The 18718-nt window shown below is 46.4% G+C and overlaps 1 protein-coding gene across 2 annotated transcripts in view; it reads right to left on the bottom strand.

Annotated features, from left to right (window-relative positions):
• The window catches only part of USP24 (ubiquitin specific peptidase 24), a 287122-nt gene that overhangs the window by 255129 nt on the left and 13275 nt on the right, over positions 1–18718 (bottom strand). The window contains exon 2 of one of the 2 annotated variants that reach the window (XM_056122422.1): positions 425–590. In XM_056122422.1, coding sequence (XP_055978397.1) covers positions 425–590 — 166 coding nt within the window. The remainder of the gene's footprint in view (positions 1–424; positions 591–18718) is intronic. The other variant, XM_056122423.1, reaches the window with a different exon arrangement.

Genomic DNA, 18718 nt, shown 5'->3' with positions numbered 1-18718 from the left:
GCACCTTGCTCCAGCCTGGCTCTGGTGGTGACTGCCCCTCTGAGAAGCCAGTCAAAGGCAGGCACCAGAGAAGCCCGCTAGCAGCCCCCTACTACTCCATCTTCTCATCAAGAGCTGCTCGACTACTCTCTTTATTTTAAGAGCCATAAATCTCCGAAGAGATCACCAAGTATTCAAGAAGCCCAAAACGCTTTTAACATCAACAACAAAAAAGTCTTGAGTTTATTCGTCAAGTGGGAAAGATTACTTTCAATTTCCATCCATTTTCCCCAGTATCCCTTCAAGAACTTGCCCTGTGCTGGAGCGAGAGGCCAGCAGTGGCTTTCCGGCAAAGCTCCTCCTCCACAGGGCCCGGATGGTTTCCCAGGTGACAGTCACGCCCCGTGGAAACACGCTCCCTCGGGCCCGAGGTGCAGAAACATACCCAGTCTTGCCAGGTAGGTCGAGGCCAGCAGGCACTTGCCGAGTGACTCCTCTCGCTTGTACGGGATGGACCAGTGGTCTGTCAGGACGCGGCTTTCCAACTCATACAAGTTTGTGGTGGGGAACTCAATTCCTTCTCCTGAGCAGTTTCCATTTTCATCATTCTTCTGACAAGAAGGGATCATGGTGAGAAAAAAAATTAAAAAAAACAAACACCGAATTAGTAGATATTCTAACATCGTTTACTTGAGCCCAGCAGATGCTCCCACAGCAGCTACAACCCCAAGAGCCTGCACTCCCGTTTCCTTCTCTTGACAGTGCCTCTCATCCCTGTGCGGCAAACACTACCCCCTCTCCTCGCAAACACGTCCCCTCTCCTCGCTGCGGCGCGCCCCTGCGCTCCAGCACAGCAGAAGGCGGGAACCCCTTCTCTGCTCTCTACCCTGAGCGCACCTGCAGGCCTGGCAGATCCTCTGCGGAAAGGCACTCAGCCACCCCCTCCGTCACTACCCCTGCACAGCTGCCCCCACTTTTAAACTACAGACACTTTCTCTGCACTGCTCAGAGAGAGAATTTTCATGTGATCCTAATCTGTGCTTGCTCACTGGACCAAGCGCTACAAGGGCACGGGCCCTGCCTGTTCTGTTTAATACACTGTTAAATGGACACAGTATTCCTGCAAGTAAGGCTTCCAATCTCTCTGGTGACAAGTCCCAGACACCAGCAGTTTTCACCATCCTAACTTGTACTAAAGCAAACTAAGCCCCTTCCCTAAGCGGTCCACTTCCCTACCCTAGTTTCTTAAAAATTTAAAACATTCTGCAACTCACTCCATAACTTAATAACTGTAAAATATAATCCCTCAGTGAAACAGAAATCATCTTTGGTTTCAATGAAAGTAAAACACCATGAAACAATAAATGATGAGAAACAGAGGTGGGGGTGGGGGTGGGGGTGGGGGTGAGGGAGAGGAAGAAAGAGGGAGAGGGAGAGGGAGAAAGGGGGAGAGGGAGAGGGAAAAGGAGAAAGAGAAAGAGGCGGGGGAGATCGTGCAGGGTCCAAAACCTAGCGCTGTGGATAGAGCGGAACTTCTCGACCTCTGTCTGACCACGGTCCTCTTCTGGCCTTGCTTCCTTCCTCTTCCCCATCCCGTCCTACCAGCTGGCCCCTGAGTTATATGCCGTGGCCCCTCATTTACATGTTTTTTACCTGGGGCCTCCTTGGAATATCGGAGGGGGGGCATGGGGGCCATCCAGGCTCAGAGCCCCTGCCTTGACGCCTACGGGTCCAAATTCAAATCTCCAGTGTCCCACATGGACTAAGGACTTCCATGGTCCGGGTACCACTGCGATTTCTGGCTACAATGAAGTCAGGTGTGTCTGAGCACCACAAGGAGGAGTATAACCCCCCAGTGAGCACCACAACAAAATAGGTATGTGGGCGCCACTGCTAGCAGTGAGCACGTGTGAGCACTTGTGAGCATGTGTGAGGGTACCACAACAAAGGGAGGACAAATCTCCCGAGCCCACACCAGGTGTGCGTCATACCAGCCCAGCAGTGAAGCAAAGGAAAGGGAGAGCGAGGGAGGGAGCAGTGATTCAGGGCCCCACAGATGATTGTTAATTTCATGTCAACAGTGTCTAAAACACACCCACAGGACATTTTCTTCAGGGTCCATGACTACAACGGGATTAAAGTAAGACAAAAACAAGGATGATGCAAAAAACGGAGCTGGGAACAGAAGACAATGGATACTGAGATGGGTCACTGTCACTAAGGGATCAAGCTTAGGGACGTAATACTGGGGAAGGTTCAGTTTTCATTTTACTTTTTACCATTTTTATTGAGAAATTCTATTTTAAAAGTATACTTCTTGCCTTGCATGCAGCCAACATGGCCGACCCGAGTTCGATTCCTCCGCCCCTCTTGGAGAGCCCGGCAAGCTACCGAGAGTATCTCGCCCGCACGGCAGAGCCTGGCAAGCTCCCCGTGACGTATTCCATATGCCAAACACAGTAACAACAAAGTCTCCAATGGAGACGTTACTGGGTCCGCTTGAGCAAATCGATGAACAACGGGAAGGCCTTTACCTTTACCTTTACTTCTCATATAATTCATAAACTCTTATGTATAAGCCAATTTTACTTAAAGATGAGGCAGCCTAATTGCAAGGATTTTAGGATACTCTCATAATTGTACATGCAAACTATTTGGGGGGGGGGCAAGGGTACACCTGGTGATGCCTGGGTCTGACCCCTGGTTCTACTCAGGAATTACGCCTGGCAGTGCTCGGGGGACCATATGGGATGCTGGGGATCAAACCCAGGGTTGGCTGAATGTAAGGCAGACGCCCTACCAGCTGTATTATTGTTCTAGCCCAGTAAAAACACAAATATCTTAACTGAGACTCAAAGAAGAATTAAATTACACAAAGCTAACATTCAGTTGGATGATGGGGAGATTCAGTGCTGCAGAACATCTGTCACTAACATCTCCTGGAGCGAGCTGACCAGTGCACGTCTGCAGTCGCCATGTCCGAGCTGCTCCAGAGTGTGAGGCCCTGCCTGGCACCTGGGGGCAGAGGCTGTGCCCCCTCTCCCCTCTCCCAGAGAGGCCCCATCAGAGCTCACTGTGCTCACCCAACAGCCTGCACTTCCTGCCTCCAGAAGGGTGAATGGGAAATGTCTGGCACCCCAGCCCCCAGAAAACAGAACTTGGGGGGAGCAGCAGAGAGCCAGCCTGGGGGTTGAGGCGCTGGCCCTGCATGTGGAGCCTGGTTCAGCATCCCTTGAAGTGATGCTTGAGCAGAGCCAGAAATAATCCCTGAGCAAGCTGGGTATGCCCCTCCCCAGAGGAACGCTCTTGGGGAGAGTGGGGGTGGAGGGACGGTCACTGTCCTCCATCAGGAGAGGGCAGCTCTTTCTACCTCCTACATGGGCACGGAGCAGACGGCACCACCTGAATCGAGTTCTGAGGAAACCCCAGATGAGGACCAGAGCCACAGAGACCCAACACAGCTAGCACCTCACCCCCTCAAATGTCAGGCCAGGGACAGACAGAAGGATCCAGACTGCCCAGGTGTTCAGAGCAGTAAGTGCAGCAGGAGTGCCGGCTCAGATCTGGAGACACGGTGGGGTTTTTTTGGTGGGGAAAGTTGTGGGCTTGGGCCACACTTAGTGATGCTCAGGGCTAACTTCTGGCTCTGTGCTCAGGGATTAATCCTGGTGGGGGCTCAGGGGTGCTGGGGAGTGAATGCGGGTTGACCATGTGCCAGGCAAGTGCCTTACCCACTGCACTTCTCTCTGCCCGACTCAGGCATTTTTGTTGCATTTTATTTTTCGAGTTGCCAAAAATCGAATTGACTGGATCAATGCTAATATCCTGATTTTGATAAATTACTAAGATTACATACCAGAATATCACACCACAAGAGAATAGCCTTTAGTTTAGAAAACACTCAAAGGTATAGTGGCATTTGGTCTGGGGCCAGGGAGTTAGCATAGGAAGCAAAAACTGGCAGAGAACTGGACATTTTAATATCTTGTTCATATACAGAACTAAGCAAAAGGTAAACAGGCAACAAAATAAGCAAAACCATACAACAACTATACCTCAGACTCTTATAGAACATTGAGTAACAGCAAAGTACAAAGAACCTCACATGCACATAAAACGCTTTCCAAGACAGCAAATCAAACAGCCTGAATAAATAAATGTGAAATCTTTAAAGTGATACCAAGTATACTCTCTGATCACAATGGAATATAATTAGAAACCCAAGAGCTGATGAAATCTGAGAAATCCAAGAACAGGTGAAAATTAAACATCACAAATGTGTCAAAAAGAGCAAAATAGAAAAGAGAAAATGAATGAAAACCGAAATATAACTTTTGAGATAGTTATTAGGAGGAGTATTTTTCTTTAAATACCTCAAGTCTATAACCAACCAGTCACCCTAGAAAACTAGAAAAAAGAACAAACTACACCTAAAGAAAGTAGAACAAATGAAATTATAAGATTCGACGGGAGAGAAATGAAACAGAAAATGAAAAACTAGACAGAAAACCAGCGGCGGGACCGCAGTCATAGCACAGCAGGTCAGGCATTTGCCTTGCACAATCAAGCCGGGTTCAATCCCGGCTTCCCATACGGTCTCCTGAGCCCTTCCAGGAGTGGTCCCTGAGCACAGAACCAGGAGTAACCCCTGAGCACTCCAGGGTGTGGCCCAAAATAACAATACTGATAATTACATGCCAATAAATCAGATAACCTATAGGATATGGACAAACTTCTACAGAGATATGTCACTAAAATTAACTCAAGAAGACACAAAAATATGTATAATATGTATAATTCATATCCAGTAAAGAAGATTCATTAAGCTACTTAATGAAAGCTTCCCATAAAGCAATGTTCAGAAGTAAATAGAGAAGTGATGAGTATGACTAAACATTTAAAAACTTGGGCCAGAACCACACATACTAGGGGAAAAGGGAGCTCAGATAAAGAGGGAAACACCAAATAAAGGTGTTGGGAGGATCCTCCCGGGATGGGAGAAGCATACTGAAAGTAGACTATGGCCCAAACATGATTGCTACTCAATGCCTCTTTTGCAAACCACAACACCCAAAAAGGAGAGAGAGAACAGAGGGGAATGCCCTGCCACAGAGGCAGGGTGGGATGGAGGGGGTGGGGGGGTGGGAGGGAGGGGTGGGGGATGGGAGGAAGGAGTGGGGGGCGGGAGGGATACTGGGATCCGTGGTGGTGGGAAATGGGCACTGGTGGAGAAATGGGTGTTTGATCATTGTATAATTGAAACCCAAGCACAAAAATGTGTAAGTCTGCAACTGTACCTCATGATGTCTCACTATTAAAAAATTAAAAATAAATAAATAAAATAAAATAAACAATGCAAATCATAAAAAAACAAAACAAAACAAAAAAAAACTTGGGCCAGAAGAGTAGTACAGCGGGTAAGGCACCTGCCGTGCACACAATGGACCTGGGTTAGATCTCCAGCATCCCAAACTGTCTCCTGAGCCTGCCAGGAGTGGTTCACAGTCAGGAAGAACACGAAGTATCACCAGGTGTGGCTCCAAAACAAATGATCATCCTACTATCCTTCACGTTCTTAACAAAAAAAGGAAAAAAAAAAAAACAGTAAAGAAGGGAATATTCATCAACTCATTTACAAAGCCAGTATTACTGTGCTATCAAAAGCATATAAGGTCACTTCTCATGCATCAGGACAGTTATTACCAACAACAAACATAGGGGCCGGAGCAATAGCACAGCGGGTAGAGCATTTGCCTTGCACGTGGTCAACCTGGGTTTGATCTCCGGCATCCCATATGGTCCCCCGAGCACCGCCAGGAGTAATTCCTGAGTGCAGAACCAGGAATAACCCCTGAGCATTGCCGGGTGTGACCTCCCCCTGAAAAAATTAACGAATGTTGGCAGGATGTAGGGAAGTTGAACCTTTGTGCATTGCTAGCGAGGAAGTAGGAGATGCAGCGGGAAAGCATAATGATGCAGCCACGGTGAAAGCAGGACGGCTGTTACTCAAAAAATTAAACAGAATTGCTACATACTGGGGATTTCAACCAAAAGAGCTGGATGCAAGACTCCAACAGGTTATCTGTACACTCATTATGCACATATACACCCATACCATTCCCAAGAGTCTAAAGGTGAAAACGACCCCGCTATCAATGAAAGGATGAAAGACCAGATAAAATGTGTGACACAGAGCAAACATTACTCAGTTTCCAGGGAAGGAAATGACACATGCTACAACATGAATGAACTTTGAAGGCACTATATACTAAGTGAAACAAATCAGGCATAAAAGGACAAAATCTGTAGGGCTGGGTTAGGAATGCGGCTCAGTGGAGAGCACACGCCTCTGGCTACTAAGGTCTAGGGCAAGACAGACAAACGAAACGCTGATTCATGGGCAAAAAGCTTCCGCTGGGAAGATTCAACGTTCAGGCTATGGATGCAGTGATGGGCATAGGGGAATAAGAATGCACTAAATGCCTCAGAACTGTACACTAAAAAATGAGTTAACGACTAATTTGGAAAGGCCAGAAAGATACTATCTTGTACTATTGTGGGTTATGATGCAAGCCTTAGCATGTAAGTGAACTAGTCTGATTCCTGAGACCACATGGTACCCTGACTGTCACCAGGTGTGTCCCTGAAGGACCCCGAGCACCTGAACTATCCCCAGCACCACAGGACACGAGCCGCACTGTATCCGCAGGTCAGCCATCCCATCTGACCTAGAATTACCAGGAAGGACCCCAGGGCCCCCTGAGCACCACCTGGAAACAGCCCCCAAAAGACTAACTTTATCTTAATTATATGTTAGTATTAAGAATGGACAAAGATAACACAAGGAAAAATAACTATAGACCACCAGTTTTATGAACACTGATATAAAGCAAACCAAACTTAACAACATATAAAAAGAATCATGTATCATGGGACTAGAGTGAATAGTACAATGGGTAGGGTGCTTGCCTAGCACGCGGCCAGCCTGGGTTTGACCCCCCTTATCCCATATGGTCCCCCAAGCACTGCTAAGAATCAATTCCTGAGTGCAGGGCCAGGAGTAACCACAGAGTGTTACCGGGCATGGCCCAAAAATGAAAGGAAAAAAAAGGAATTATACATCATGACCAAGTACGATTTGATCCCCACATGCAAGGCTGGTTTAACATGTAACATCTACTAATGCAATACATATAGAAGCAGAATAGTGAAAAAACAGTTCTTTCAATAGATCTAGAAAGATATTTCTGAAATCCAACGGATAATTTTAAAAACCACACACCCACCATTCACATCCACACATACCCCAGATTCTCAACCCAATTAAAGGCATCCACAAAAACCACAAAGTGAACATTATGCTTAACTGTGAAAGACTCAACGTGCTTCTCCAAAGTCAGGAACTAGACAAAGATGACAATTCACAGCTTCCCTTCAACACTGTACGAGAATGTCCAGTCAGGGGAATCCACCACAGTAAAAGAGGCAGTATCCATTAAGAGTGCGACAGTCAAGTACAACTATTTCTACTAATGACATGACCTTGTATACAGCACGTTTTGGGAAACTACCCCAAATATTGGAGCTAATGGAGTTTAGAGAAGTCATGGAATGCAGTCTATTATATATTCTAATGTATAAAAATTGTGTGTTTCTGAACACTATCAATGAATAGTCATAGAATAAAACAGTCCCATTTACAATGACATTTAAAAGAAGCACAGGACTTGACAATGAAAATTAAAGCATTACTGAAAGATCACTGGGGTCAGATATATAGTACAGGGATTAAAGTACGTGTCTTGCATTCTGCCAACCCCAAGTTGGTCCCGAGGATTACCAGGAGTGACTGCTGAGTTCAGGGTAAGGAGTAGCCCCTGAGCACTACTGGGTATGGCTCAAAAACCTTTTTAAAAGCTCCTGTTTAGGAGCTGGAGAAATAGTATAGCAGGTTGTGTGTTTGCCTTGCATGCAACCAACCTAGGTTCAATCCCCACACCTTGTATGGTCCTCTGAGCCCACTAGGAGTGACCTTTGATCCAGCACTGGTATCCTGAGCACTGTCTGGTGTGAGCCTCAAGCACTAAGCCAGGAGCAGCTGGAACTCCACCTGGTATAGCACCCAAACCAAATATACCTGTTATGTACATAATTTTAGCTTTTATGACCAACTCCCCAAAACTGTCTAAAAGTGCCTGTTTATGAGCCAACCCTAGATTCCTACTTTAAATGTCTAAAACAAATCCACATAGAAAGCAGATCTGTAGATGCCAAGAGAATAGGAAGAGGAAGAAAAGACCACTATTCGTGATTATAAGGTTTCTTACTGAGGGGATAAAAATATTCTAAAGAATATTTACATACTTAAATAATTATAATAATCAAACAACCAAATGATTGTATGATTATTATAATTATTTAAGTATATAAATAAATGAGAAAAGTGTGTAGCATACAAATTATATCTCAATAAAATCACTATTTTAAAAGTTTATTTACAAAGTGAACTCAATGATTAAAGTCACTATCATACTTAAAAAATTAAAAAAGTTGTACCAAATGATCAATAGCAAGGCATTTTTTAGTGAAATAAAATAGAGATTTATGATGATGAGAGAGTGTTCAAGAGAGAACATGGGCTTCTCCAGAGGAGAAAAAGCCTAGAATGTGGCTACTGAAACTTTTCCCACTTTTCAAAAATCCTTTTCACCTAAGAAATACAATCTGGCCGAGTGCTGCCAGAAATACCTTGGATTTGTTACGTGGGTGAATCTGAAATTAATTTGGAGGCTGCTGAACATTCAGAAAACTTTGACTTGTCAGGTTTTCCAAGACCCCCCCACATTTAGTTGTCTGACAACTTAAGGATTTGCAACTCACATTCTGAAAAGCCAGGATCTAGAATAGAAATGACAGATGCCCATTCAGTTTTGAAAATGTACTTTGCTATGTTGGGCTGGAGCGATAGCACAGCAGGTAGGGCGTTTGCCTTGAACGCGGCTGACCAAGCCGACTACAGTTTGATTCTTCCACCCCTCCTGGAGAGCCCGGCAAGCTACCAAGAGTATTTCGCCCACACGGCAAAGCCTGGCAAGCTACCCATGGCATATTCAATATGCCAAACACAGTAACAAGTCTCACAATGTTACTGGGCCCGCTCAAGCAAACAAGGGGAGGACAGTGACAGCGATAGTGACTTAGCTATGTTGTGGGGCCATACCCACGGGCATTCAGGGCTGACAACTGGCCTGTGCTGAGGAGGACTATCTGAGGGTACGTCACATCTGAAGTGATGCCCGGGATCAAACTGGGGCCAACTACAAGACAGGCCTAGCCCCCTTCTGTGCCCTACCCCCTGTATTAGTTCTCCAGACCCAAGAATAATCTCCCTAGGATCGAACTGGGAGAAGATCCCACACTGCCTCCTCGTCTGCATCCATGGAGGCGCACAGACACGGCATGCACACTGGATTAGGAGGCAGAGAACTCTGTGTTTGAGAAAGATGTTACCAACACAGAGACAGGGAATTACTTGAGAGGAAGAAATGGTGGCATGAGCCCATATTTAAGTTGGTTTCATACTCTGAGTCATCATTTTGAGTAGAGCCTGTTCTTGGCAAAAATCACAAATTGAGCAAGAGAACACATGCAAAACAATTTAGAACGGTCCTATTGCAAAACAGCTCCCAACAGACTTACGGCATTGGGCTTTTAATAAGAGCTCTGGAATGTAATATACTCCTTCCCCATTAGGTGCCAAATTCACAGGGTACCCACATGACCACTAATACTCACCAATTACAAACTGAGTAAAACCTCACTATGTTCCAGACCAGGTGTTTAGAGATCAGGACAAAGTTTGGAGCGACAGAACAGCGGATGGGGCTCTTGCTTTGCACATGACCAACCTGGGTTTGATATCTGGCATCTCATATGGTCCCCTGAACCCTGCCAGGAGAGATTCCTGAGTACAGAGCCAGGAGTAATCCCTGAGCATTGCCAGGTGTGCCCAAAACCAAGACAAAAATAAAGATCAGAACAATGTGAATATAGAGATGTGGGAGCAGTACATACCTGCACAGCGGAAATAAATATGTACACCATTGAAGACCCTGAGGGAAGCTAGTTTATTACTTCATAAGTGTGTGTAGCCACATGCATGCTCAGGACTTATTCCTGGCTCTGTGCTCAGGATCACTCCTGAAGGCGCTCAGGGACCATATGGGGTGCCCGGGATCAAACCCAGGGCAATCACACGCAAAGCAAATGCTCTACCCACTGTACTATCTCTCCAATCCCTTATCAAGTACATTATGTAAAAACAACCCAATGTTTTCATCTTTTCTGACTCGAGGCAATGTCTAAATTATATTATGACATCCCATCTTGTTTCATTTAGAATTTAAGAGTACTTAATTTTTTTAAATGTTATAATATTTAATTCAACAACTGTTAGAAGCACCCACAACTTCATTGCTATGGTGGAACGAGCTCAGGGTTTTTCTAAAGGTTTTACAGTGTAAATACTGGTTGTCCTTTTCTTAAAATCTCCACTTTGATGGCAGAGAGAAAGTAGTGGGTAAGGCACTTGCCTTGCAAGCAGCTGGCACTGGTTTGATTTCTGGCACCATATATAGTCTCCCGGGAACCACAAGGAGTGATCCCTGAGCCGACCTGGGAGTAAGCTCCGAGTACCTCTGGGCACGTTTTGATGGCAGAGTAGTAGCCCTAGTCACCACTTTCTCCCACGGCTAAGAAGACAAACTCCTCCAGGGAAGGAGCGTTCCTAGAGAAAGGAAGAGGGATCTGAACATTTGCTCTGGGAAAGGAGAAAAGGACAAGAGGCGCCGGATCTGACTGTATGGGCCTGACCACACTCCTCAGTGATGACACCTGGACCAATACAGACACACAGAAACAGGAAACAGAGGAGGCTGTGGACTCGCCCTATCTTCTGTTTGTGGTGTAGGAAGGGCTAAGGCCCAGCCCCAGGTCAGCATACACGGAACCAAGAGTAACCTGCGCCCACTGGGCCCAGGGACGCGCTACACAGGGCAACCCCCAGCTTCCCTGGCTATTGTATGGCTGGCTCTCATGTCCAGCTGGCCATCTAGAGTTGGGGGTGGTCGCTGACCTGAGGGGAAGTGCTGGGTTTGCCATGTGAGGGCCACAGAGCAGACACGCTGACCGGCTGAGAGGACAGATGAGGCCAAGCCCACCCGACCCCTGCAGATGCAAGAGGGCGGTGTCTGCGGGTCCTGCACGCTGACCTGGACGACAGTGCTCCCCGAAGCAGGGCTCCCCATGGCAGGGGCTGCAAGTGTGCCACCTGGCTCTCCCTGCACACTTCTTTCTGTCCACCCTTCTTCACCGGCAGGAGGGGCAGGAGTCAGGAGAGGCCAGAGCCAAAGCTTCAGCTTGGGGCTGGGTGGTACAGGTGGGAGTGAGATCTCACAAGTGACACTGTTTTCGCCTGAAAAGTGCCTGATAAACAAAGGCTCCTGTGCATCAGGTCATCCAAGAAAAGTTACAGATGAGTAAAAATACACTGTGATTTCCAGATAGGCCATTTTAGGACGAAGAACACAATGTAGGCTATTCCTAAGCATGGGATCTTACGTATGCTTGGAACTACAAACTAGAACGTAAACAGGGCTCTGTGATCCCATTACACTAGGTAAGCATCATAGACTTGCTAGGAATATGAATGGTTGTAATTAAGTTTTCATCTGTTGAGAAAGGCGATAGCACAGCGGGTAGGGCGTTCGCCTTACAAGCGGCCAACATGGCCGACCCGAGTTCGATTCCTCCGCCCCTCTGGAGAGCCCGGCAAGCTACCGAGAGTATTCGATATGCCAGACACAGTAACAACAAAGTCTCCAATGGAGACGTTACTGGGCCCGCTCGAGCAAATCGACGATCAACGGGAGGGCCTTTACCTTTACCTGTTGAGAAAAAGTTTGGAATCAGGCTACCATTCACTGGCTTGAAAGGACAACTGAGTAGCTTTAACAGAAATTTAAAATTTCAGGTAACGGGCCGGAGAAACAGTACAGTGGGTAGGGCATTTGCCTTGCACGTGGCCAACCTGGGTTCGGTCCCCGGCATCCCATATGGTCCCCCCAGTACCGCCAGGAGTAATTTCTGAGTCCAGAGCCAGGAGTAACCCCTGAGCATTGCTGGGTGTGACCCAAAAAGCCAATAAATAAATAAATAAAATTAAAAAATAAAATTTCAGGTAAATGTTGTCACTGTACAGTATAAATCTACCCCCAGAATGTAGCAAAAGCTCTTTAGATTTAATATGTAGGATATTTTGACAAAAACAGTTTTCTTCGTACCTTTTATATTGACAATAAAATTTACACTATGTCACTATCCAGGCGTTTCCAGAAACTTGCTGGTTTGAAAAAATGCAGGCAGATAACCAATTTGTATAAATGCTTGTATTTATATAGGAGACAGTCACGGTCACGGTCCTCCCGTTGTTCACTGGTTTGCTCGAGCGGGCCCAGTAACGTCTCCATCGTGAGACTTGGTGTTACTGTGTTTGGCATATTAAATACCTCACGGGTAGCTTGCCAGGCTTTGCTGTGTGGGTGAGATACTCTCAGGAGCTTGCCGGGCTCTGTGAGAGGGGCGGAGGAATCAAACCCGGCTCTGCCGGGCTGGCTGCGCGCAAGGCAAATGCTCTACAGTACGATTTATTTAACCTTGCAATTCAGTGCAATTCTACACAGATCTGAGATTCTTTCACTGTTTTGCACTTGAGACTATTACTCCTAAAATACTGTTTTCTGGAAAAAAGAAGAGATGGCGGACAAAGGCAGGCGGTTTCCAAGCGACTAAAAGAGCCATCTCCCCTTCAGGTTCCCGTTTCCCGCTGCCAACTGCAGTTCAGAAATCCTGTGTACAAATCAACGTGAGCTGGAGCCAGAGACAGTACAACAGTTACGGCACTTGCCATGCGTGTGGCCAATCTGGGTTCGATCCCTGGCATCCCATAGGGTCCCCTGAGCACTGCCAGGAGTGATTCCTGAGTGAAGAGCCAGAAGTAAGCCCTGAGCATCGCCAAGTATGATCCCCAAAACAAAACCAAAATCAAAACAAGACCCAAGGGAGATAGAGACCACATTCACACAACTTCCAGTAGAAGCCACTGTTCTTGTTCTACTACTAGTAATTGCTGGGGGGGGGGGGGGGGGGGGGTGCAAGGAAAGTGCTCCACCGCTGAATTACAGTCCCAGATCTTATCGTTATTCACTATGACTGTCTTATTGTGTCTTCTTCGTAAGCTGGATTTTATCATAGGTTTGTCTGAGGAGGAAAAAGCACAGTGCATGGGATTGGTTTCAGGTCTCCACTGGGGTCTTGGAACGTATCTTTCTCAAATACAACGGGAATATGCTACATTCTCTCTCATCTCTCTGTAAATTGTTCTCCTGGAATTTATTTTAATTACAAGTTCTAAATCATTGGTGATTTCCCAACTATTCAATAAAAGATGCCATTTCTGGTGTTCTCTTTCACAACTGCTGGTACACTCATGGATTTCGAATGTATACAGAAATGAGGTTTCATAAAATGTCCGATGTGCAGGTGATAAGAAAAGTAAGGGACTCATCCTGGCATTCATGTTTTGAGTTAGAGAACTACAGATTCTAGATCCCAGAAATAAAAATGCAGCCGCTGAGGCTGGACCTTCAGATCGCTCAGAGCAGTGCCAGGGACCAGCCCTGCATCACCAGGCCAAGAGCCCCAGGAATGACTCCCAGGTCCCCAGTCAGTGCTGAAGGCACCCCAACAAACACTGAACTAAACCAAAGGCATCGGGTTCCATCACGTACTTGCTCACACCCTCCAGAAGCTTCCCCCAGTTGCCTCCTCGAGGGCCAGAAGCAGGAAGAGAAGGAAACAGAGCCCCTCTCCACCACCCCGCCCAGAAAGGAGAGTGCAGGAGACCAGCAGCCTGCAGCTAGAGGGAATCCTCACCAGAAACCATCTGCTGTGGCCCTTGACCCTGACCTTTCTCAGACTTCCTTCCTGTCACCAGAAGTACGAAAAATAGCTTTGTTGCCTGCAGGTACTCTATCTGTTCCTGTAGCCAAATAGATAAGGACCTTCTTCAAAACCAGTCTGAGCGTCATCTCAACACATTTTTTCAAGCTTCCTCCATGCAGAGTAAGGATTCTGTCTTCTATTTTTATAAAGAATTCACATCCAGTGTTTTCCAGTGGCAGTGAATTGACTGATGAAAGAGACAAATGTAGCCTACCTTTGAAGTTTGGAGATACAATGCCTTTCAGAGAAGACAAATAGGAAATGGCAATTCCTTATTAAAAAAAAAAAGTTTAGAATAGAACGTGGTGAAAGCAGATGGAAAGGGGACCCAGGATCTATAACAGAATCTCAAAAAAGGGGGAAAAACCTTGTCACATGCTATCACTTGGATTAAATTTGAGGATGTTAAGTCATAAAAAAAAACTACGATTCCACATATATGAGATATTTAAAGAAGTCTAATTCATAGAAACAGGAAGTATAATGGTGGTTAGCAGGGGCTAAAGGAAGGAAGGAAAAATGGAGTTATTTAATGCATGAAGTTTCAATTTGCAAGGAAAAACATTCTGGAGCTCTGTTTCACAACAACGGGAAGACACTTTACTGAACTCTACACTCAGAAATAACTAGAAAGGCAAGAACTTGGATTTTTTTGTTTTTGTTTTTTTTTTAAGAAGAGATGGACCCATTCAAATCATGATTCATCAAACGAAAGGGCATTTGAGCTAAGAACTAAGTGCCTGAGCTTCTTCAACACCCTCCACAGGCATGGCTAATCCTCAGCCCTGGTCTCACGGGGCCCTGCAGACATTTAACACGGCTGATGACATCCTCTACCTGGAAACATGCCGTAACTTGGCATTTGGGCCAGAACCTTGGCCACTTCCTCTCATTTCACTAGCACTCCCACCCCAACTCCTTTAGATGGTTCCTCCCTAACGCGGCAGCGCCTAAATTCCGGCCTCAACCGCAGCTCACTCCTCGATCCTCTTCCTCAGTCTCTCGGCACAGATTCCCCCACCGAGCCTAGTCTGAGTTCCCCACCTTGTGTTCACTCTCATGCCTTCAAGGAGCACACTTTTGATTACGATCCTTTTGAGATGGAACAGTCCGATGGTTTTAACACCCGTCACTAAGCTGAAGGCCCTTGTGTTTTCATTCCAACAGAGGCTCCTCGCAGCACCCTGCACCCCGCACCCACTTCTATCCAACTTCCTCGCTGCCTTCTTCAGTGGGATATGGATGACAAGGCGACCTGTCCCAAAACAAACTGGAAACGTTTCCCTCCAGATGCCGCCTTCCCGTTCAGAGCCGACCTTCTCTCCAACATCAGGAAACACAGGCCTGCTCAACCGAGGGCAGCTGGTGCAGCCACAGAGGAGCGAGGCAACTGTGACACAGGCCTGTCAAACCTCAAACACCCGCGGCCTGTCCTCGACAGCATCACTCACGGACCTCTCGCCCTGTGTTCCCTCTCCTCCTTCCGGTCTTCGCCTGAACACAACCTTCTCAAGGAAGTCTGCCCCCAATCACCCGTTCTTTAAACAGTCCTTGTCATAGCCACTCCCAATTCCAACCTGAGCTCCTCCTCCTTGCTCCAGGCATTTTTCTTTTCTTTCTAAAAAATGAAATACAAATGAAAAGATGTTGTGGCAGTCCCAGGGAGAAATCCAGGGCACCCCACATGTGCCAAGGCATGTGCTCTACACATCCCCGGGGGTCCCTCGGGTTTTTCCCCAGCACCTACATCTGACAGTTTATTTACTTGTCTTCTTGCCTATCTGCCCTAACCTGCGCTGTAAATTCCACTAAGGCAAAGTTTTTTGTCCCTGCTGATGTATTATCTCCAGCAGTACCTGATACAGAACAGGCACTTGAATGATGTCAAACACCTAACAAATTCTTATTAAATGGAAGAGGACAAAAGGTAATTGCAGGCACAGAGAAATTGTAAGGGCCTAGCACCAGAGCATGGCAAAAGGAAAGCACTTTTGGCCTGAAGTGATAGTACAGGGGGTAGGGCTTGCACGCAACCGACCCGGGTTCGGTTCCCAGCATCCCATACGGTCCCCTGAGCAATGCCAGGAGTAATTCCTGAGTGCCAAGACAGGAGTAACCCTGTGCATCGCCGGTGTGACTCCCCACACCCCCAAAAAGGGGAAAGCACTTTCTTCTATCTCCTTGACATCAAATACTGAATTGTATTAAACTTAACCTGTTTATGGGTTTGGCATCCCAATTAGACTATTACTTATTAAAGATCTATGTCTAATTTCTCTATTCTACGACCACCTTGGGAACATTTTTTGCAGAGGTGGGAGGAATGGAAGGTGGAGGCACACCCTGCAATGCTCAGGGCTGACTCCTGGTTCTCTGTGCACAAGTATCACTCCTGACAGGGCGTGGGGGACCATAGGGATGCCAGGGGTTGAGCCCAAGTGGGCCTTGTGCAAGGCAAACACCCTACCTGCTATCTATTGCTCAGGCCTCTTGGTTGGACCTTTTTATCTGATACCTAAATCCCCACCTACACCCCAGAAAGATCCCAGAGCTTCTGCCTAAATATTTCTAGTGACTAGAGTTTATGGAATTTGGAGGCTGTTTGTCCCCTTTGCACAGATAAAGGTTCACCTGAAATATCTCTCCACGTAACTGACTAATGCTCAACAGACCACAGCCAAATGAGATGTATTATCTGCTGTTGACTTTCCTTTCCTCACTTTGCTTATGAGTACAAAGGGTTTTTGTTGTGAGTACTAAGTAAGATAGGTAGGCAAAAATACTCTGTAACTCAAACATTATAGAAACCAAAGTAAACTGCTATTGTGGTTATCTAAATTGCTCTTTAAAGATTATTCTGCACCAATTTTTACTTATAGGAATCAAACGCCTCTGAAGGCACTTTTGTGTTTCTCCTTTACAGAGATACTCAGTGTTCTTTTTTAGTCATGTATTCTAACTCACTTTAATCCCCCAACAGCCATTAAATGATTCACTGAGCTTAACAACAAAATTCGGAGTGAAGAAGTGGGGTGTGAAAGCAGGAAAATGAAGGGAAAGGCAAGGACTGCGGTGTGTGTGGGGGAGAGAACAAGAACTGACTGAGTACGCAGGCAACAGCCCCCCGCCCCGCCCAGTGCAGGAGCGCGCGTGGACGTGCGCGCGGGCGCGCGCACACACACACACACACACATACATGCACACACACACACACACGCTGGCACTGCTGAAATTTCAGGCTGGGGAATCCTTTGCCGGAAGCTGCCTGTGCAACGGGGGCTGTGCACAGCATCCCTGCTCCACCCACTGTGAAACCACACAGCATCAGAGGTGGTGGGGGGGGGCAGGTGCAAACTCTCAGCACCCCCTCCCCAGACCTGCTCTTGCTATACTGCAGCTTCTTCTATAAAATAAACATGCCTAGGGGGCCAGTGCAGTGGGTAGGGCACTTGTCTTGCATGCAACTAACCTGGGTTTGATCCCGGGCACCCCATATGGTCGCCCAAGGTCTGTCAGGAGCAATCCCTGAATGCACTGCCAGGAGTCAGCCCTGAGCACTGCTGGTGGTGGCCAAAGAATCATCAAAACACCAAAAACACGTTTTACTGAAAGACTACAATTCTGCAAGAGGTCACAATAAAGATCTGGAAGCATTATTTCAATAAGAGGGAGCAAAGATGTACTCAGAGAAGTAATTTTGGTTTAGTTTTCCTTATCATCTTAATCAACGTCCTCCCGTTGTTCATCAATTTGCTCTAGCGGGCCCAGTAACAGTGTGAGACTTGTACTGTGTTTGGCAAATCGAATACGTTATGGGTAGCTTGCCAGTCTTTGCTGTGCAGGCGAGATACTCTTGGTAGCTGGCCAGGCTCTTGAGAGGGGCAGAGGAATTGAACTTGGGTCGGCCAAGTCAGCCAGGTTGGCCGCGTTCAAGGCAAATGCCCTACCTGGTGTGCTATCGCTCCAGCCCATCACTTTAATAGAAAAAAAAATTATTTGTGTATTTTAATTGATTCAATTCCCCTCTCGGAGAGCCCAGCAAGCTACCAAGAATATCTCGCCCGCATGGCAAAGCCTGGCAAGCTACCCATGACGTATTCGATATGCCAAACATAGTAACAAGTTTTATAATGTTATTGGGCCCGCTCGAGCAAATTGATGAACAACGGGAAGACAGTGAAAATGACAACTGATTCAATTATGAAATATTTTAAGAACACAATAAACAACTGAATTACTTAAAAAAAAAAGCATCTGGGCTGGAGACTAGAGAGAGAGAGAACACATCCATGTGTCCGTGTAGGACACATCCAACTCAGGCTCAATCCCTGGCACCACACAGGGTTCCCCCGAGCATCCTCAGGAGTGAGCCCCGAGAAATGAGCCAGGAAAGTCATGAGCACATCCTGGAGTGGCCCCAAAACAAAAGAATGGACTTCTTGCAGTTTGTGGAAGAACATATACCTCTATCTCTTTCTCCCCACCTCTTGTTTTTGAGTTTCTTTAAATGAAATTATTTTGCTTCACTAAGTAAAACTAATTTTGTTTTAAGTTTCAAAAGCTACTATAGAATCTACAGTAAAGGGACAAAATCAAATGTAATATACAACTTTGACTGAATCTTAGATTACTTTTGCCTAGCAGTTATATTTTTGGTGGATAAATGGGTCAATCTAAA

The sequence above is a fragment of the Sorex fumeus genome, unplaced genomic scaffold, assembly GCF_029834395.1.
Source record: "Sorex fumeus unplaced genomic scaffold, SorFum_2.1 ptg000045l, whole genome shotgun sequence".
In the NCBI taxonomy this organism is placed as follows: domain Eukaryota; kingdom Metazoa; phylum Chordata; class Mammalia; order Eulipotyphla; family Soricidae; genus Sorex; species Sorex fumeus.
This window is presented reverse-complemented; position numbering and strand designations above follow the sequence as displayed.